We start from the raw sequence: 21,886 nt of genomic DNA on the forward strand, positions 1-21,886 counted from the left end.
GATGTAAGTTTTTAAGACTGGCTTTTTTCACTCACCGGAATTCCCTGGAGGCTTATTCAAGCTGTTCATGTATCAACAGTCCCTTCCTTTTTACCGCTGAGTAATATTCCACAGCATGGCCGTACCACAGTTTTTTTAATCCATCCCCCCTGGGAAGGACATCTGGGCAGGCTCCAGGCGGGGGGATTGTCAGGGATAGAACTGCTATGAACCTTCTCCCACAGGTTTTTGTGTGAACGTAAGTCTTCCCTTCTCTGGAACAAATGCCCAGGAGTGCCACAGCCAGGTTGTTTGCTAAGAGTACACTTACTCTGAAACCCCCCCACCAAACTGTCTTCTAGAGTGGCTGTACCCTTGTACATTCCTAGCAGCAATGCAAGAGGGATCCAGTTTCCCTGCATCTTGGCCAGTGTTTCGTGTTGCCCATATTTTTACTTCCAGCCGTTCTGATGGACATGCAGTGAAACCTCACTGTGGTTTTAGTTCAAGTTTCCCTAACAGCTTACAACGCTGACCATCATTTCATGTGTTTATCTGCCACCTGCCTATCTTGTTCGGTGAAACAAAGGGGCACCTTCATTTTTAAAAGCTGCCCGGATGGGTCGAACATGGAACCAGCTAAACCTCTAGGGCCCTCCGAGCCTAGAAAGTTCTGTCAGTTTTACTTTCTATTTTTTAAAATTATTTATTTATTTGGCTGCGCTGGGTCTTAGTTGCTGCACGTGGGATCTAGTTCCCCGACCAGGGATCAAACCCGGGGTCCCTGCACTGGGAGCACGGAGTCTTAGCCACTGGACCACCAGGTAAGTCCCAGTTCTGTCAGTTTTAAAAAGAACATGTTCACTGGTGTAAGAATTCTTCCTGGCACACTGTGCTTTCTGGAAGGGCCCTAGGGCGGGTTCCAGACTGCCAAAGGTGGCTCTGAGCCATTGTGCTCAGGCCAGAGGGTGACTCTGTTTGTTCCTGAGAAGAAATAGGGAGAAAATAGAGAGAGGGTCAGGATGGGCAGAGGGCAGGCTCTCCACGTAGCCCTCGGCCAAGGGAGTCTGCTCAAAGCCCACAGGGGCCTGAGTGGGCTGGCTGGCGGGGAGCAGTGGGTGAGGGCATGGCCTGGGAGGGACGTGGGGCAGGGCGGCTCCAGACTCCTGGGCCCTGGGTTGGAGTTATTTGTGGATTTAGCCCCATTTCCAGAGGGGCAGGGGAGGCCGCACGCCTCCCTTTTACCAAATAATACATAGCCACTGCGTCAGCTATGGAAAATAACAACAGAGCACAGCAAGGAAAATGAAGTAACCCACCTTCCCAGCTCCCTGGAGACTTGCCGGTGCTGTTGCCTGAGGCCTCTCTAAATGTGGGCCTGGGACGGGGACTGGGCCTGTGTGTGTTGTGGTTGCACAAAAGTACGTTCTGTTCTGTGGCCCGCACTCCCCGCTCACTTAACACTTCTCCGTGTTTTTAGGTCGTCAAACATTCCCCTGCGTCACCCTTTGGAAGCGGCCCGGAACCCTGGGCGCACTCCCCGCTGCCCGCGTCGGGGTCAGGCCTGTGTCTCTCCCCATCCTTGGCTGCTGGGCTGTCCTTCGGTGAGGTCTCTGTGCAGGCACCAGATGTGCCTCTAGAACCCATTCCTGGGATTTCTGGGTCAAGGGGAGCGATGTTTTCACGGCTCTGGGTACACATGGATGCAGACCCAGTAGGCTGGACCAGTGCTCTTAGGGCAGTGATGGGGGTGCCTGGCCATCCCCAGGGCTCCCGAAGTTTCTGTCTGGGGCACAGCCTGAGCACCCCTGCTCCTGAGCCCCCAGCCAACCCCAGACAGAGCGCCTGTCCGGGGTGGGCTCACCCCTCGCCGCTGCCCCGTGTGTCGCTGTCCCCCTTCTCCTCTGGGGCTCTGGAAGCAGGGACACAGAGAAGGCAGGAGGTGGCCAGGCTGCCCCGAGGTCGCGTCCCATTATCCCCGAGGGCCGAGACTGCTGTCTCCTGTCGCCTGCCGGGTGCCCCGCTCTGGTCTGCCTCAGACTCGGGCTCGTCTGTGGAATGGGGCCGCCTCTTGCCTTGGAGACTCCGGTGCGGCTCCCAGGAGCGGACGGACAGACGGACAGGGGGCGCCTCGTAAGCCAGACCGACCTGAGGAGCTGCCCTGCTGGCTCCCCTCCCCCACGTCTAGCTGTCTCGCCCAGGCCCCCAGTGCCTGCCCTGGGCCTGCCTCTGAGAAAGCCACAGGGGCCCTGCCCACCCACCCGGCCTTCCTGTCCTGGCTCTGGGCCCCAGACAGCCCTGCCTGCGGGCACAGTGAGTGACTGTCCCCGGGCTGGCCTCCACGCCCCTCCGTCCTGCCAGGCTGCCCTGCCCAGGAGCTCAGCCCGAGTCTGGAAAAGTCTCCGCTGCGGGGGGAGGGGGTGTCTCTGCCCAGGGCCCCCACTTCCGGACAGAGGTGTGGAGAGAGAGCTAGGGCGGCGGGCAGCGGCCCTGGGGTGAGACCTGGGGCGGGGGGCACCAAATCCCCCTCTGGGCCTCATCTGCACCACAAGGAGGTTTGTCTAGAGAAGGGATAATTAGGGGCTAATGGTGGGGTGTCTCGGGCCACTTGGGACAAGGATTTGTTCGTCCCCCCCCCCACGCAGCCCCCGCCTTGTGCCCAGCTCTCCGAGAGCATCATCCTCACTCATGTCACCCTAACAAGGAGCCCACTTTACAGATGAGGAAACTGAGGCATCATCAGATCACAGGGAGAAACACTGTAAGATGCATGGCTGCCCATGGGGGGAGGGCGCACCCCAGCTGGGTCTCTCCGACCAGGTGTGTGAGCCAGTGGGGGACAAGGGCGGGGCTCCCCTCGGACACAGTGACTCAGCCCAGACCTCGGCTCAGCGGGGGCAGCGTGCAGGGGGTCAGCCAGGGCAGGGTCTGAGTGTGTTCAAGGGGAGGGTCCCGGAGTGGGACAGGGAGGGGCACAGGGGGCCCTGGCTTGGCGAGGGAGCCTCCCTGGCTGCTCCCACCTGCCGAGAAGCACCCCCGAGACCCCAGCACCCAGCATCCCAGCTTCTTCTGTGACCCCGAAGCTCCCACCAGGATTCTCTTCTTGAGGCAGAGCAGCGGCCGAGGGTGCAGGGCCACCGGCCAGGGCATGTCCTGCCTCTCCGGCTGCTGGGAGGAGGGCTGAGGCCTTCCCACTCGGCCAGGAGCCTGGCCGGGCCTGTGGCCAGGGCCCTCGGGTGCCGTGTCTGGGAGCCACATCCTGTCACTCTTGGACCTGGTTCGCTGATGGGCAGGGAGCACAGATGCCTCAGTCCAGCCCAGCCGGGAGGGGGTCCGACCATGCTGGAACTCTCTTCAGATGCCAACATGATCTTATTTTACCCTCAAGCCTGCCTGGGGAGCTGGAGTTTCATATCCCCATTTTACAGATGAGGAAACCGAGGCTCAGAGGGACTGAGACCTGCCCGAGGACTCCCAGCTGGCAAGCGGCCACACCAGCTCCTGACCTGGGTCCCCTGCCCTCTGCTCCAGAGTCCCCACTGTCCACAGTCATCCAGGCAGCTGACCCCCAACCCCCTGAGGGTGAGGGATGTGCTCAGGCACATGTTTCCTGAGAGCATCCCTTCCTTGGGGGGGCATCCCTCAGATATCCAGAAAACAAGCCAATTTACCCCAAAACCAGCAACCTACAGACTTGACAAATTTAATTTTTAAATAGCTAATGCACTCTCATAGTTCATAAGTACAACAAAAAAGATATCCAGGGGAAAGTCGCCCTCCCAAAGGTACCACCTCCACCAAGGTCCCCCTGTCCCCCAGGGAGTCCCACCACGAGCTTCTTGTGCCTTGCCACAGAAATTGCTAACGCAGACACAAGGACGGGGCCCCGCCTCCACGGCCCCTGCAGGGGCTGGGTGAAGGGCAGCCGCCCTCTGTGGCAGGGCGAGGTTGGGGGACCCTGCCTGCTCAGCGCCCCTGACCTGGAATGCTGGCAAGGGCACGGTGGGCTCCGCCCAGCCGCCTCCCCTTCCAGGTCTGACCTGGGGCCCGCCGGACGGCATCCCAGCCACAAACACGCTTTCGGATCCACGCTGACCTCACACGGTCGGACAAACACGCATACAAGACACCTCTTAACTTACATCTGAAACTCTCACAACATTGGAAATCAACTATATTTCAATGAAAAAAACAGGAGACCTCTGAACCATCACACACGCACATGCTTGCACAGCACACGTGCACACACGCCTGTAGGCACGTATGCGCGTGCAGGCCCTCCTGCGGGCGGCTGGAAGCACCTCCCCCGTCCTCGGGCCTGGTCTCGGGGTCACACGCAAGCAGGAGTCCAGCTGGGATGTGCCCCAGGCCCTGCACTCAACAACCACAGTCAAGGAAAATCCGCCAGGGTCTTTCCATGCAAACCGGGTGTGTTGATTCCCTTTAGTTGAATGAAAGTTAAAAACAACATGGAATGGTTCCAGAACCCCCTGGAGCTGGGGGCTTCTGGGGAAACTTCAAGGGGAAACCGAGGCTGGGGCGCTCGAGAGCAATGAGGCCGCCGTGCTGAGCGCCGGGCACCACCTAGCTTCTGTCCTCGCAAACGCCCTATTCTCTATTCAGGAGTTTTGTTTTGTTTTAGCAGTGGTCTTCACAGGCCTCACGGTCCCCCTGCTCAGCCTCCTGCGTGCTGGCACCGTGGCCGTGCCGTCCACGTGGCCCCGTTGCTGCTCTGCGGCACCATCTCTCTCAGGGTTTACCGAAAAGTGCTGCAGGCCGCGCACCGGGGGACGGCGCCAACCCCTTCCAGGCCTACCGGCCCGACTCGGGCGCAGACGGAACGTTTGTCCCAGCAGATTGTCTCCCATGTGGTTCCTGCGGCCACACAGCTGTGGCATCTCTCACACACCCTGCACTTCCATGACCCCGCCGCTGGAGGTCCCCTGAGGGGTTGGTGTCTCCTGGACGCCCTGCAGAGGAGCAAGCTGGGTGCAGAGCTGGGAAGGAGCTCATCCCCAGTCTCAGCAAGTGAGGGCTCCTGGGTGCCTCTTTGACTGCAGGGCGTGGGGACTGGGGAGTGGGTGGGGCAGGAGGGAAGGGACGGGAGCTGGGTTCGCACAGCTGCTGGGGGACCTCAGCCTGCAGCAGCAGGAGGCCGACCCCAGCTCCGTGGGGGGACACTTTCTCGAGGGCTGCAGAGGGGCCTGGAGGCGGAGCCTTGGGGACTACCAGCCCCTGGGTCCACGGTTGCGGTGGTCCCTGGGTCCAGAGGGAGCCCCAACCCACCCCCTCTGTTCACGAGGAGGCGGAGAACTCAGCCTGGAGGCCACGGGCGGGGGCGTCTGTTTCAGGGCCAGCAAGATGCCATCACAGCATGCGCTGTGCCCCACGCGTCTGGTCTCTGCTCAGGACGCAGACTGTTCTCCTGGCAGATGGCTGAGCCCGGGCGGAAGGCCTTGGGTGCCCTCGGCCCACGGGGTGGCTGGCGGCTACAGCAGAGGGGAGGATGTACCCTTGGCCAGCTGGGCAGAGCTGAGCCCCGGGGTGCAGGGCAGAGTGGGTGGATGGAGAAGCAGCGTCCTCACTGGGGCATGAGGGTGGGGGCATCCTAGCCTCTGACCTGCCCCACCAATCTAGAGGCATACCAAGCTGGTGCTCCCCGGCCCCTCCTTGGCCCCCAACAGGCATCTCCCTGCACTGGGGGGCCCACCTTGGCGATAGCACTGTCACCCACCCAGCCCTCTGAGCCAGACCCCTGGGCACAGTGGTCTGTATGCCTTTGATGCCTTCCTCTCCCCGCCGCCCCCCGGCCTCAGGCCGGCCTGCAGCTTGCACCCCTGTCACTCTGCTCCGTCAGCTGCCTGGGCCCCCCCATCAGACACCTCCAGGTTTTCCCATCATCCCGTGGCGGCGCTGGATAAAAGGAAGAGAGAAAATAAACTTCAGGCTTAAGCCAGCAGCGTGGGGCATCCTTCGCTCGCTGACACTGCAGCTGCCCCAGGCCAGAGGGCCCAGCTCAGGGGCCACCCCCTCCGTGCCCCCGCCAGGGGCTCCACCCTCAGGCGGTATAGGGAGAGCTGTGGCGCAGCAACTGTCCCCGGGTGCCGCTCCAGGAGTGGGCACCCAGCGGCAGGCCCGGTGGACGCAGGCAGGCGGCAGTCTGGTGGGAAAGCTGGGATTGAAAGGACAGAGGCGGGCAGTGGACAGAAGCCAGGCATGTGGGCACAGGAGGGAGCAAGGGGGTGGGGAGGCGGAGGGGGCAGGGAACGGAGACCCCGCAACCTGATGTCAGAGGGACAGACACGGCCCTAGGCGAGGGTGAGCAGCCCTGCTGTCCCCAAGCCCGACTCTGTGCCCTGGCATTCCACCGGGCCACCCCAGGGAGAGCCCTGCCTTCTCCGGTATCACGTCCCTTCTGGACCTGGGGCTCCTGAGCCAGGACACCTGTCCAAGGGCTAATGCGAGGCCAAGGGCGTGTGTGTGGAACAAGGACCGGATAGAGGCAGGGCTGCTGGAGGGTGGGGCCTGCCCAGGACTCTGGGGTTGGGAGGCTCCTGAGGCCAGGAGGGAGGGGCGCCAAGGGGCTGAGCCCAGGACCCAGCCCCTGCCCGGGAGGTCTGGAGCTGAGCCCTGCTCTGCCTTCAGGGCACTCTGTAAACTGGGAAGCGCGGTGGACAAACGTGAGGGTGCTCTTTCCTCCAGCTGCAGGACCCCAGGCATCATCGCCCCTGCGCTGGCTGAGAGGCTGCTCCCGCCTGAGCACCCACATGCTGTCTGCGGTCACCTCAGGGACCGGGAATGGGGACGTGAGACCCGCAGCCGGCAGCAGGGCACGCTGCCCCCAAGGGGGAGGCTCGGCACAGCCAGGAAGGGGGTCCCCTCCGGAGGTGCCGGTGAAAAGGGTGTGAGGTCGCTCTGAAGAAGGTGACGAGTTTTCTTGGGTAACACAAAGTGCCCCAGGCAGCTTTTAAAAAATTTTTAGTATATACCACTGGGAAAAGAGGGAAGACGAAATAACAAGAAAAAAGATTCTTGTTAATAGGTCCCAGCTGGCTAAGAAAGAGGGAGATAGGAGAGCCCGGGTGCGGGGTGGGAGGGTCAGCCAGATTCCTCGCGTTAGGGGCCCCGCGGGCTTACACAACACACGCGGCCACAAAGCCCTCCCCTCCCCTCCCAGCCACAGAGCCCCTGGAACTCGGGGCAATGACTCCAGGTTCAGCTCCGGGGCCAGGGCCCGGCCACCCAGCTGAGGGCTTGCCTCCCTGGCGCCTGGCTGTGGGCGTCCGCCCAGCGCTGAGTTGAGGCTGCCAGCTCGGCATGCTGCCCTCTAACGCCAAGCATACCCGGTGCACCATCTCCAGCCTCAGTTTACTGCCCCCTCCCCAGTAAACACACATTCGAACCCCCTCCGAAACGCGCAGGGCAGTGGCTCAGGGGGAGCTGACCCCGTCCGCCCAGCTCCAGGGCTGGCGAATCAGCACACGGCCTTCTCGGGCCATGGATGTGGTCTCAGGAATGACCACGAACCCCAGGGCTGACCATCAGGAGGTCAGGGGTCCTGAGGGGACCAGAGCCCCCACGTGGGAACACATCCCAGGCGGGAGGCAAGCAGGACATGGCAAAAAGAGCGCTGGAGCCCCCAGACCCAGCCACGCCGAAGCCTGAGCCCTGGGCCATTCGCCAACAGTGACCATTAAAATCACTTCCGACTTGAGTTTCTGTCCCTTGCAACCCAGAGAGTTCTGGTTGATACACTCCCTCCGCCCCAGCCGGGCTTCCTTCCCCTTCCCAGGCCTGTGTTTCTGAAGTCCCAGCCTGTCCCCAAGTCTATCCCTGTGCAGTGAGAGTCCAGGAGAGGAAGGTGACAAGGATATTTATAAGTTACGGACCCATCATGTGGGTCACTGAATCCTTAAGGCCACTCTGCAAAGTTTCAATTATTGGCCCCATCGTACTGAAAGGAAACCTGAGGTTCAGAGAGGTTAAGTCATCTGCCTCAAGTCACACAGCCACTGGGCAGCAGAGAAGGGGTTCCATCCGAGTAGCTACTGAGGCAGCGGGTGGTAACGGGAAAAGGCCCTGATCACCCCGATACCTCAGCCCCCACTTCTGCTCGGCCCAGCCGGTTTCGGGGAGCTCGTCCGAGGAACCAGAATCGCTCAGCAACCCCGGAGATGGTCAGGGACTGAAGCCCTGAGGGAGGCCAGGGCGCCTGCGGCCATGCCCCCTGGACTAGGTAGGGCCGGAATTGATAACAGAGCAAATGTGAGAAGACACTTGTGTTATCTTGGCCTGGTGAGGCCTTCGAGAGAGCCCCGGGCTGATGATTCCAGCGAGAGCCGCACTGATTAAAAACGTACTGCTTCCCTTATTAACCATTCCAAACAGATGCCGGGACCAGCTTGCTGAGGAATGAAATTAGCCACACTCTGACCGCCGCCCGAGGAGCCCGGGGGCTGCTCCGATGGGACCCTCTCACGGGGACTCCTCCGGGGTCATGCACTTCTGGGAACAGGGAGCAGGGGGCATCTCGGGCTCCTGGAGTCCTCAGGTCCCCAGCTCATCCCCTGGAAATCGGATAAACCGGAGGGAAGGCCAGGGACCCCGCTGGGTCTGTCCAGTGAGCCTGGTCCCGAGGTACGGGTGGGCCGGGCCCCGAGCCGGCACCACGCGCGGGCCGGCTTGGACCCTGCTGCCCGCAGCCTCGCCGGCCTCGTCCCGGCTGCCCTGCAACCCGTGACGAGTCCCTCTGCCAGAAGCCGAGCCACTGAACGGTCAACGTGCAGGAGGACAGACCCATCAAGAACACGCGCTTGCTTTAACCTTCCAGTTTTAGTTGGCTGCATTAATTTTAGTCTTCAAAATGGCACTCGAAGGAACGGTCAGTCTGCGTCTGTCCCAGCTCCTGCTGCTGGGTGGAGGAGGGACGTGGGGACTGAGGGCGGGAGAGCCAGCTGCCCGCACTACCGCTGTGCTGACGGCACTGGGCAGCAGGGCAGTCCGCAGGTCCCGGGAGCAGGCCGCCCGGCCGAGGGCAGCTCGGGGTGGGAGGCAGGGAGCCTGGGTCCCAGCTCTGCCAGGGGCTCTGGGAGCATGGACCAGACCCTGCTCCAAGGTCTCAAACTGGGTGCCAGGGACCGACCAGGCCCCAGCTGGCAACTAAAGGGAGGAGGCTGGTCCCAGTGCCCTGGTGGGGTTCAGCCTTGGGGAGAAGGCTTGTGACCACACAGGCCTCCCATGGAGGCACTGAGACAGGGTGTGGCGTGGTCGCTAGCCTTCCTGTCCCGCAGTCACCAAGGGTCCAGTCATCAGACCCAACACCTGCCCCAGGCCTTTTTTCTCCAATTAAACTTTTAATTTTGAGATAACTGTAGATTCACTTATAGTTGTTAAAAATAATACAGAGAGATCCTATCTATACTTTACCCTGTTTCCCCCAACGTCCTGCAAAACTACAGAACAACATCACCAGCACAGTGCTGACAGTACCAGACACCATCCTGGGCAGATTTCCTGTTTCACGCCTACTCGTGTGTCTCTGTAGCGGAGGGAGGGCTTAGTTCCACGTGGTTCTATGTGCATGTTCACGTCAAGACGCGCAATAGTTCCGTCACCGCAAAGACCCCCCGTCCAATCCCCCGTCTTGATAGCTCCAACCTGTGCTACCCTTTCTCTGGTCTAAAATGAAGTTCATGAATCATATGATCTATCTACACACATATTCTAAAACAAAAATCAACAGAATGCCCTAGTTGTAACAATACAGAGAGAAGAACAGGAAAGCACTTTATAATGAAGTGACCTGCGTATTAGTGGTGGGCACACAGGGAGGCAGTCAGTCGCCCGCCCCTCTAGGTGACAGCGGCTACACACCCAGGCGGGTACAGGGGTTTGCTCGCCACTCGGGTGCCACGAGGGACGCCGCCCTCGGTGCCGTGATGCTCTCAGTGGTGACAGCTCTTGGCAGAGCTCTGAACATATCAGAGTCTGATCTTCCCCTGACTGTGAGGACAGCAGCCGCATTCCTGGAAAGGTCAAAGTGCTGACAATCACGAGAAACGTGTTTAGTGGTTTAGGTGTCACGTGGAGTGAGGCGCAGGTTCAGATAACCACGCGCGGGTTTTCACGTTCAGGAGGATCTGGGGAGACATTCGCAGGTCTCGGCTGTGCAGGGCTGCCCCCTACACCCTAGGGAATGGGCTCCCCGGGCTCCACCAACCAGACACCTCTCCTTGCCTCCACCCTGAATGCCGCCCACGTGCCCGGCGGCCCCTGCTGAAAGCCCCTAGCACACTGTCTAACCCCGCACTGGCAACTCCACCTGTGTCTGTGTCCTCTGGGCAGGGGTCGCTGCCCCCCAGGATGCAGTCCATGCCCAGCGCTGAACAGAAGCTAATAAATGTGCCAGCAGAACGGATCTGGACCGACAGCCAGCCCAGGACAAACAGGCTGCTGGGAGGCCCGGTGTGATCTTATCCTCGGATGCCCCAGGACCAGACCCGCCCACCTCCGCTCTCCTGCCGCGGCTTTGCTTCCTTCCTGGAGACCACTCTGCCAGCCACCGGTCAGGGCTTCCCGCTAGAGGGAGAACATCACCTCCTTCAAGGGCTCGCTGGTTACCAGGTCCCCCCAGTGGGCCCTCAAATCCAGAACTGCAAAGCAGCGATCGGAAACTCTTTGTGTAACTGGCTGGGTGGTTGAAGCACTTCAACAATAAAGTATTTACATCGACGCACAGAACTTCCCCAGAAGGACCCCAAGAAAGTGGACACAGTGGTGGCCTCTGGGCAGAGGGACAGCGGAGGGAGGCGCCTTTGCACTGTGTACAGACATTTTTGTACCATGTGGATGAATTCTCTCTCAATTATACGAAGAAACAAAGAACAGCCAAAAAAGATGTAAGCAGGTATTATTGGTGTGATTAAAAACTTCTGAGCCCCTACTGCGTGTCACGTACCCCCAAGGACCCAACTCCTTGGGCTACTGATATCCTGGAGGACTGGGTTCTGGTGGGGAGACCAGAGCCTCACGCCCACGCCCCCCTCCCCTCCCCTAGGACAGAAACTTGGACAAGGCAGTGGAGGCATCAGCCAGCAGGTGTCCGGCAGACCCAGCCCTCCCCAGACAATGCCAGGGGTCCTCGGGGCTGAGTGGTCCATCAGCAGAGAAGGAGGCTGAACTTTACCACTCACACCTGCCTTTATTCAAGAAAGGGTAAATCCAAACCACAATGAGGTGCTACTTCACACCCTGAGGACTGCTATCGCAAAAACAAACAAACAAACAAGAAACACAAAACAAAATAGCAAGTGTGAGCGAGGATGTGGAGAAACTGGAATCCTTGTGCAATGGTGGCAGGAATGTAAAATAGTGCAGCTGCTGTGGAAAACAGTATGGAGGTTCCTCAAAAAAGTTAAACATAGGATTACCATATGATCCAGCAGTTCTTCTGGGTATATACATAAAAGAATTGAAAGCAGGGTCTCAAGGATATACTTGAACACCCACGTTCAATTATTCACAGTAGCCAAAAGGTGGAAGCAACACAGGTGTCCACAGACAGACAAATGGATCAACAAAGTGTGGTCTATACACACAATAGAATATTATTCAGCCTTAAAAGGAAGGAAATCCTGACACAGGCTACAACGTGGATTAACCTTGGAAACATTATGCTAAGCGAAATAAGCCAATCACAGAGAGACGAATACTACGTGATTCCACTTATATGAGTCCCTAGAGCAGTCAAATCCATAGAGACAGAAAGGAGGATGGTGGGTGCCTGGGGCCTGGGGCAGGGGAAGGGGGGCTCGTGTTTAGTGGGGTCTGAGCTTCAGTTTGGGAAGATGAGAAAGTTCTGGAGATGACGGTGGTGATGGCCGCACAACAGTGTGAATGTACTTAATGCCACCGAACTGCACGCTTAAAAACGGCTAAACTGGTAAATTTTATGTTATGTGTATTTTACCACAATTTTAAAAAGAAGGTTATTGGTGTCTTGCCAGGCCAGGGCCTACACGAATGCCAGGAAACAAAGGCAAGGCCTTGCCTGGGAAGGTCCCAGTCGGTGGGGGAGACAGAGAAGCAGGTGGCTGGGAACAACAGAGGGGCCTGCACTGTGGCAAAGGGGAGGACCAGTGACGGGGAACTCGGCGAGGAGACAATTCGCCTGGGGAGTCGAGAGAGAGGCGTGATCGCATCTCGAGGTCTGAGGTGAGGGGGAGAAAGGGCCCTCCCGGCAGAGGGACCAGCAAGGGCTCTCCCGAAAGGGCAGGCAGGACGGGCGTGGGGTGGGCCTCTGGGGCCCTATTTGAGGTGTGTCCCCGCTTGAGACTGTCAGCTGCAGGCGGCAGGGCCTGGCCCAGCACACAGACTGGGTGCTTGACAACCACTGTGGAGTGAGTGAGTGAATGAGTCGGTGGATGATGACGTCCCCGGGGACCACAAGTGATACACAGGACGGGCTGTGTGGGAAAGAGCCAGAATGTCTGAAGCTCAGTTTCTGCTTCTGGTAGGCCCTGGTCCCGCTCCCCTCCACCTCCTGTGTGAGTCCGCATAACAGAACCGTCAAAAGCTGACCCTGCCACTCTCGTTCCAGATGAGGTCACAGGCCCAGAGAGGGCAAGAGGCTGGCCCAGGGTCACACAGCAAGGCAGGGGCAGAGCTGGAGCACAGCATCCTTCCCCTGCTCTGTGAGCTCCAGGGAGGGCCAGGGCCTCAGAGACCAAGGGGCAGGGGTGAGTGGAGGGAGAGAGAGAGAACAAGAGCCAGTGAGCAGGTGGGCGGGGGGGGGGGGGGGGTGGGCGGAGCAGACACCGGCTTTGGGGAAAGCAGCAGCCTCAAGGTGAGCCTGGTGAGCACTTAGCACCTGGCCACAATGCCTCCTAGGTCCCTGCAGGTGGAGAAAAAACCGACTTCATCCGCAGGCCCCAGGTGCTGGGCTCCCTGCCGCTGCCAGACAAGGCACCCTCAGCGCCCTGGACGAGGGCGGAAGCCGTGGCCACGTTCTAGTTCCCGGGGGAGCACGCGTGGGGGGAGGGGCAGAACCCCGTGGCCAGGGGTCAGGAACCTGATCAGGGACAAGGCACCAGGGGCCGTGTCTGTCACCCGGCTCTGCCTGGCCGCCCTCTGGCCCTGCTGTCTGCCCACCTTCTGTGTACCTGCGTCTTCCCTCAAGGGCGGACAGAATGGGGCTGCTGAAGAGTAGGGTCTGCGGAGGAAGGACAGACCCCACAGGAGATGCTGCAGGAAAGCGCTTTGCCAAGGGCAGGCGGCAAGGACGAGCCCCACCCCGGTCCCGGCTTGGTAGTGTCCCTCAGGGCGAGCTGGGGGTCCCTGTCCACACCCCTGGGCACCAGCCAGGCCAGACCGGAACTGAGTGTGAAGGTCAGCCTCACGGTGGAGAGGGGATGGGTCCCTCTCACCCGGGCCACAGAGCTGCCTGGCAGGCCACGAGCCGGGGCCTCCTGGGGACCACCCTGGCTCCCGGGCCGGCCCTGAGCAGACCTGCGGGCAGCAGCTGCTGACGGCCCCAGGCGGTGCGGAGGGCCGAGGGCCTGGGATAAGGACGCTGTTGCTCTCCGGGGACACATGTGCCCCGCTGTGGGCACAGGAAAAGGATGGCTGAGAGCCCTGCCCGGTCTCCCTACCCCCAACTTCCTTCTACAGTCCAGCGATGTAACCGCGGCCGCCACCTCAGATCAGAGCCCTCCGTGGCTGCCCATGGCCCCTGCCTGCAGGGAGAGCCCCTCCGCCTCCTGTCCTGGCCCCGCCCACACCTCCAGGCTCACCTCTCACTTCCTTGCTCACCCTCAGGGGTGCGGGGCTGGAGGCAGACCCGACCACTTTGAGTAAAAGCCTGCGGTACATCACAGGGCACTAGAGCCGGGCTCTGGGGCTGCCCTGTCTGCGTGCAAGCCCAGCTCTACCCCTCACTGGGGCAAGTTATTCGGTGACTCAGTCGCACTGTCTGTACAAAGGGGATAACAACAGCCCCACTTCCCAGGGCCTCTGTGAAGGTCAAATGAGCTAGCGCCTGCAGAATGCTTGCAACCTGAGGCCTGAGGTTTGCATACCTGGAGCGCCCTCCCCTCCTTGACCACCTGGCAACCTCCCTTCACCCTCCATGCCTGCTGTGGGTTGCAGGAACACTCCCCACTTCCGGGTCGTCGTCCTGTCCCGGCCCTTGGCACTCTATACTGACACCGTCTGTTCATTGCCTGCAGGCTGCCAGGAGGCAGAAACTATTTCTTACTGGGCTCTGCACCCCCTTGCTTAAGGCAATGCCTGGCACAAGATCCCTCATTCCTTCAACCAACGAAGATTTACTGAGCAACTACTACATGCCCAGTGCTTTTCTAGGTGCTGGAGATGCAGCAGCTAACACACTGTCAACCTCTCTGCCCTGGTGCAGCTGACACTCTAGTGGCCAAGATGGACCAACCAACCCCCAAGTAGGGACACGGCGGCAGGCCAGACGGAGACAGTGCTGGGCAGCGAAGGGGCGGGGGAATGTCAGGGTGGGAGCTGCCATCTAGATTTGGTGGCCAGGCAAAGTGAATGAATGAATGAGCAAATGAATGAATGAATTATAAATGAGCGCCTCACTTCAGCCCCCTCCCCGCCAGCAGCTCCAAGAGTCTCACACACTCACTGCAAACTCCCTGCAGCCCGACTCCCTGCATTCCAGTAGCAGGAAGTGACGTGCCCATGTTAGGTGTAGTTACTGTTGGGAGGGGGCTGACATTAATTAAGACACCATTAATTAAGCTGTCAGTACAGTAATGGCCTCGGTTGTTAGCAAATTTGATTAAGGAACTGACTCTTGGAGGCCTCACGATTTCCCCATCTCATTAATAAATCTTCTCCCGCTCCCGCTGTCACCCCTTCTCCCGTTCACTCGGCCACTTCCATCAGCGCCTGAGCTCCCAGGTGGGGACCCGCCTCCTCTCAGTGCCTACGCAGTCTAGATTCCAAAGCTCTCTTGGGAGCCCAAGAGGTGGAGGGGAAGAGACTGGAGGACAGGGAGGCGGGGAAGGGATGGGGCGGGTCGCTGGCAGGGCTCCTTCTGGAGCACGTGTGTCCAGGCCTGCTGTGCGGCATACTGAGGGAGGGATGTACCGCCAAGTGCATGGCAGGAAGCAGCCATGAGACCTCAGTCAAGTTGCTACCCCTTTCTGAGCCTCAGTTTCCTCCTCTGTAAAATGGGATTATTAACACCCCACTTTATGGCAGTGGCGAGAACCAATGAGGCGAGTGGCATGAGAAGCCTCGAAGCCCAGTGGTGCAGCTCTGATGGTGGCTACGGTGGTCCTGGGCTGGCGTCTCCAGCTGTCCTGAAAGTTAAGCATCTAGAGACACTCAACTCCCCAGCCCTCCCCACATTGAAAGCCCGGGGAACAAGGTTGGAGCGGCAGGTGAGGGATACCCCTGGTTCTGGTCCCCAAATCTTTCTATAAAGCAGTGTGACCCCTCCTCTTCAGCCACCCCCTCCCCAGTCTCTCTGCAATCTCTGGTGCCTGTGGGTTTGGTGGCAGCACGAGGGGGGACGGCCTGGGTGTTGTGCTGCCAGACTGTGGGAGCCTGAAAGCCAGGGCAGCATGAAGAGACCCACAGGAGGGAGGCAGGGAGCCCAGAGTGCCTGACGCGCTGCCCTTCCCACCAGCCCAGCCCCTCTCCCAGGTGAGCAGGTGAGACAGGCGTGGTCTGTGGGTCCTTCCAGGGGCCATGTGTTAAAAATGCAGGTTCCTGGGCTCCCGGCAGACCGAATGAGTCTGTACTGGTATCCAGGAGGGGTACTGAAATCAGTATGGTAGCTGTGTCCTCAGCAGAATCACGATCGGATAGGTTTGGGCAGTGATGCCAAGGGAAATGGTTGCATCTGTGAACATCAGCCACAGCTGTGCATCAAAATCCCATGGAGAACTAAAACGACCCTGAGGCTTGGGCCCTCCCCGGACGCATAGACTGGAATCTCTGGGTATGGGACTGAGGCACGGGAGCTTTAAAAAATTCTCCAGTGCTTCTAGCACAGAGCCTGGGCTGAGACCCCCACCCTCAGGCCAGGACACTCCAAGTTTCCTGGGGAGCTTTGCTGAGCCTCAGTTTCCCCATCTCTAGAATGGGAATCTTAGTGTCCGCCCAGCCAAGGCTGCTGTGCGGATTCCACCGAGACCAGGCGCTGGGCCTAGTGCAGGCAACATCCGACGTCACATTTCACCCTGATGACACCCCCTCTCCCCCGGGGTTTAACAGTCCCTGAGAGTTGAGAATCTCTGACATCGGGCTCCTGGGCCCAGGCAAAGGTGTGGCAGAAAAAAGATGGCTGCCTCGGACCTATTCCCAGCAAGAGCAGAAGTTCCGTGCCGGGAAAGGATTTACTATTTGTTTCCCAGAAAAGCCGGGGCCCTGTCACAGGGAGGGAGAACTCTGGCGTGTTCTGCTCACATCAACAAACCAACCCGTGGGCTTTTCCACTTAAAAAGCAAATAAACATCATAGCCAACCACAGACCCAGGCCACCCTCATGACCCCAGGGGCTCCCGCCCGGCCGGCTGACACAGTGGCAGGAGCAATGTTTCCTTTCCTTCACGCTCCGTTAGCGAGAGAGCTGTCTGTCCCCTGATGGAGGGGAGTGGGTGCGGCTTCACTAGGGGGTCCAGGGGCCCTTGTCATGGTATAGGGGGGTTCAAGGCCTTGGAGTGCCCCCCAGACGTCCCCCTACATAATGTTCCAGGCCTCACCTCTCTAGTCCGGGGGACTGAACCCAGCCTGAGGGTCCAGCTCTGCCCTCTGATCTTACAAGGTCTGAGGTCACTGAACAGCCCCAAGAGGCCTGGCCTGCGCAAGGTACCTAGGGCAGGAGGAGACGTGGGTCTGTGTCTCAACCCCTACGGCTTCCGGTCCCAGAGGAGGGGTCCTGTGAGGCCAGAGACCAAAGGCTGCGCACCCCAGAACAGAACATCGCAGAGCCCCGGAGAGCTGCGAGGGAAGCTGGCATTCTAATGTGACGCCCCAGGAAGCCTGGCTTAACGAGGCCCAGGCTTGGCTTTCCATAAATACCCGGACCTGTGATGTCACTGCCCCGTGCAGACTTTCACAGCCTCTGCCGCTGGCCTGGGGCCCAGCAGACAGGTGTTTGCTTCTGGCCCACAGAACACCTGGGTGGCACAGAGGGACACTGTTGCTCCCTGCTCACAAGGGCAGGCTGGACCTTAACCTGTCCCTGGAGGGCACAGCACCCTGTGCCCACCCTGACCTTCCTGCCAACCTTCCATCAGCGGTGACTGAAGAGCCGGGCACGAGAAGCATTTTCCAAATGGACACAGGTGGGCTGTACCAAACGCCACAATGGTAGCAGCAGGTCGGGGGACCCTGTACGTAGATTTGGGGTGCTACGTACCCTCAGAGACAGGGAATTTTACAGCCCAACAGAGTCCTGCTGACTAACAGCCTTTCCTCATCGTCACCACTCAAACACCTCCACTGCAGGGAACAAATGCTGGCATCTCTGCCTGGAGGCCACCTCCCTCTGCAAGCCACCTGCACGGCAACCCACCCCTCCCCGCACAGAGCCCCCGCTCCAGCTCCAGGCTGGGCTGCGGCTCCTCTGGCCTCGAGTCCCAGGCATAAACCTGCCACCTATACTCACAAATAGCGTCTTCTGCACGCCATCCTGTTTGGGGGCAGTTTTCCCTTCTCTCTCCCTCTCCAGTGGTGAAGGCTCAACGTGGTTGGAGGAGCGCGATGCTCAGGCGAGAAGTGGAAGGGAATGAAATTAAATCGAGGGCGAGTCACATTCCCGGGGGTGGCAGGCTGCTCCACGGAGGCTGGGCCAGGAGCAGGGGGTGGCAGCAGCGGGCTACGGGGGGCCCAGGTAACGCAGGGCTCACGCCGAGCCTGGCAGCCTGCGAAGACGTCGAGTCACCATGGTCTCCAGGTTGGGCGCGGGGGGGGGGGGGGGGGCGTGGGCCTCGCTGCTACCTGAGACCACCTCGGGCTTTTTCCCTCCCGCACATCCGGGGTGGCGGGGCGCCGCGGGGAGGGGAGGGCTGGGGGAGTGTCCGCACCCGCTTTGCTCTCGCAGCATCCGGAGGAGGGACCGGCGCAGAGACTCCCCCGCGCCCCAGGAGCTACGTAGTGCGGCCGCGCTGGACCAATCGCCGAGGCGCTCGTCGCCATGGCAACCGCAGCATCAGGCGCGGCCGCCCAGTGGCGCCCTCGCTGCAAAGTCACCCACCAGGCGGAGAGCGCCCGCGCCACGGCCGGCACTCGGAACCTGGAAATCTGTTCCCAAAATGCATGCGCTGCCCCGGAGCCTACGATGACGCTGCTTCCCAGGGTGGCTTCTCTGCCTTTGCGACGGAGACGTGCGAGGCACGGAGTGCACGGGGTTGGCGTCTTGGAGTCAGGCCGACAGATTCCCAGACTGGCTCTGCCTCTCAAAGGCCCTGAGATCTTGGGCAAGCCGCCTCTCTTCTGGGAGCCTTGATCTATGATACTGTAAACTGGGATCACAGCAGCTGTGTCACGGGGTTCCAGGAGGGCTTACCACACACATCAGCCGCACAGATGCGGAGCTGCTATCATTCGTGCCGGCCATGTCCTGGGGCTAGCGAAATCTCTGGTCTAGCTGTGGTGCCCGCTCATTCATTTACCCACTCACTCATTCCAAAGGCACTGCTGTGGGACTGGTGGCAACCCAGTGGTGAATAAGGCAAAGTTATCCGCCCTCATTCATTCATTAGAATGCCCCGTTTACATTCTACGGGGGAAACAGGAAGTCAACATGTAGTCAAAGATCAAAGATATAATTTTGCATAGTAATAAGGATCAGGATAAAAATAAAGCAGAAGGCGGGAGGGAGGGGGAGGGGAGGGAGGGAAGCCCCCTCCCTCACATCAGAGGTGGGGGGGGTCAGGGAGGGCACACGTGGGCTGAGACATGTATGATGGAAGATCTAGCGGGGGAACATTCCAGGCAGAGGGAAGATCTAGTGTCAAGGTCCTGAGGCAGAAATGAGCTTAGTGTGTTTGAGTACGTTTGAGGACGCCAGTGTGGCTGGAGTGAGTGAGTCCCCGGGAGGTGATGATGAGAAGGTCACCATCCATCCTCCCCTCCCAGATTCACTTTAAACTGATCAGAGTCTGTTTCCTCACATGTAAACCAGGAACTCCAAATCTATTTCATATATACATATATATATATCTATATATCTATATATAATTTTTAAGCACATTATAATCCTAATAACAACCTCAGTGGGATATAAGATTTTACAGAAGAGGAAACTAAAGCCAGAGGTTCAGCAACTGACCCAGGGTCACACAGCTGGTGGGCGGCACACCAGGGCAGTCTGGCTCCAAAGTCTCGGCACTTAAGCTCTTGCAAAACTTCCTCGCTGGGACAACTACATGAGCAAATGGGTAGGAACGCCCCGGCCCCTTGGTGGCAACTCAGAAGGCCATTCTCTCCTTCCCATTTTCTCTGGGCTTTCAGACCCGCTGAATTTAGGTGAAGGAGGGTTGCTGCATCATCTAGTTTTGTTTTAGTCTTTCCTTTACAGTGGTGGAAAGAGAACTCAGAGAAGGCAAGTGACTTGCCTGAAGTTGCACAGCACAGAGTGGCAGGGGTGGGACTGGTAGCCAGTTCTGGCTGTACACCCTCACACGGAGCAGCAGTAGAGATGAGGGCTGGGCGACGGAGGTGAAGGGCATCAGAGCTGCAGGAGGCTTCCTGAATGACACCTGTCAAGGACCCATCTTCCTCCAGCAGGTACTTCACTCCCCGAGAAGAAGGCTGTCACGTAAGTGGGCTGAACTTGTGGCAGAGCCCACCCACCTCTCCCCCCACTGCAGCTGCACAAGATTTTAAGAACAACGCAAAAATCACAACAACTATGATCACGAGGCTGGTTTTGTTTCAGCTCCGATGTTTAGTGACTCCTCAGAGGCTCCCCACTCAGAGGGGGCTCACCTCCCTGCATGGCAGAGCCAGGACTCAAACCCCCATCTCTGTGGCTTCCAGGCCTGGGCCCTAGCATCTCTCCTCAGGACCTCCTCAGAGTGGGGATTATTTTATCACATCCATTTTCCAGAGGAGGAAACTGAGGCTCAAAGGAGTGCGGTAGGTGGACCTGATGGCAGGGCCGGCTCCAGTGTCCCTTTCCTGGGTCTCCACTTTCAGAACCCTGGAGCCTCCCTGGGGGTCATGATATCACCTGCACGCCCACTGCTTTTTGACACTTCCTCCTCACAAAGTTACATGTGTGTTTCTTACATGTTAGTCTGTTATTTCGAAATAAGGCAAATGGAGAAGACCCCGGAGTTCAGACGCAAATGCCAAGACTGTAGGTGTTTACAAGGCACGTGGGCAGGTGCTAGATTTCTGAAGGTGGGTTTCTAGCACACGGTCAGGTGCAAGGGAGTCTCCAAAAATTGTCGAGCTGAGATTAGAGACCCACAGGCTTGTCCTTTCGGAAAGTGACAAAGGTCACTCAGCAAGGAGGCGTGCCCACATGTGCAGGCGTGTGTGTGTGTGTGGGGGCTTTGCCTGCATCACACCACGCCTGCACCATCACCATCGGAGGGTGGGTTTGTCAGCACACTTTCCAGATGTGAAGGCTGAGGTCATGAGCGGGTCCAAGGGCACACAATGAGGAAGTGGCGCTGCAGGACTTTGTACTGAGCGGTTGGTGGGGCTCTCCCAACCGTAACCAGATGCCTGAGGTGGGGAGCACAGGTCAGCCGGCCTCTCCAAAGGCAGGCTCACCCACCCACGCCCTCCTGCAGGCCCGGGACTGGGGCACATCGGAACTGGCGCTGGGACAGGTCCTCACCCCAGCAGTCACCCACTCTCTGGGTCACTCCGGAAATGCCGGCATTCACCCCCTGCCCCCCACCTGGTCACTGTGGACCCCTGGAAGGAACCCAGACTGGGAGGAGAAAGCAGAGGCCAAAGGTGGTAGGGAAACGTTTCACACTCAGGGCTTCCCGCCTCCACTGGAAAATTCCACCCTGCAGGCGGACAGTCACAATCACACAGAGAGCATACTGCTCCTGCAACCTGGGGCCACTGCCCCCATCTGTCCCCACCGTGAAAGGAGAATGACAGCGTGTGATGGAGGAAGGACACAGAGGGCTGGAGCACAACAGCGTGTGATGGAGGAAGGACACAGAGGGCTGGAGCAGATCCCCAGGTCACGGGACCTTCCAGGCTACTGCTGGCGGGGGAGGGGGTGGGGAGGGGTCCCAGCATCCTCCCATCTACATTCTGACTCTTCAAATCTCAGAATCACAAATCCTTCAAGGCCTGGAATTTTTTTTCATTCTTGCTTAAGCTTTACGGTTTAAAGGATCAATCTTAAATTCATAAATAACATGAAAATCTCTTCTCCTTAAACAAAACAAGGTCCCCTTGACCACTCCCCCAATTCTCACTGCTGTAGCCCACCTCTGCAGAGGTACCCACTGTCATCTGTCAGGATGTACGCCCCAGAATGTTTCCTATGCATTTAGCTACATACACGTGCCTGTAGGAAGTATCAAGTACTATGCAGACCTTAAAAAGTGGTATCATATTAAGTTACGAAATTAAAAAGTAAATACACCAGAAGGCATAAAGATGCAGACAGTGAGCTCTGGGTATGCCCCACCCACTATGAGAGTTGGAACCCAGTGGGTCTGATGGCAGCCATGGCCACCTCTGCTCCATCCCCACACCAGCCCCCCTCCTCACACCCCACAGTGAACTCACTCCTGTAGCAAATCTCTCCGTGCAGTTTTCCTACGGAGCTAGGTACCCGCAAACGGCAGGAACACTCATGCATGCTTCTAGACTTTACATAAACGGAATCACGCCACGTGTCATTTTCCATGAAGCTCTTTCGCCCTCAACATACACTCAGGAC

General features: G+C 58.9%; 1 protein-coding gene across 6 annotated transcripts in view; it reads right to left on the minus strand.

The window, feature by feature from the left end:
- IQSEC1 (IQ motif and Sec7 domain ArfGEF 1) overlaps positions 1-21,886 on the minus strand; it is a 330,236-nt gene that overhangs the window by 141,056 nt on the left and 167,294 nt on the right. The window contains exon 1 of one of the 6 annotated variants that reach the window (XM_060307271.1): positions 17,630-17,940. The exons of the other annotated variants lie outside the window; for them this stretch is intronic. Coding sequence (XP_060163254.1) covers positions 17,630-17,652 — 23 coding nt within the window. The 5' untranslated portion in view covers positions 17,653-17,940. Of the gene's footprint in view, positions 1-17,629; positions 17,941-21,886 lie in introns of those variants that run through there. 6 annotated transcript variants of the gene reach the window in all.

Source organism: Globicephala melas, chromosome 11, assembly GCF_963455315.2.
Source record: "Globicephala melas chromosome 11, mGloMel1.2, whole genome shotgun sequence".
NCBI lineage: Eukaryota > Metazoa > Chordata > Mammalia > Artiodactyla > Delphinidae > Globicephala > Globicephala melas.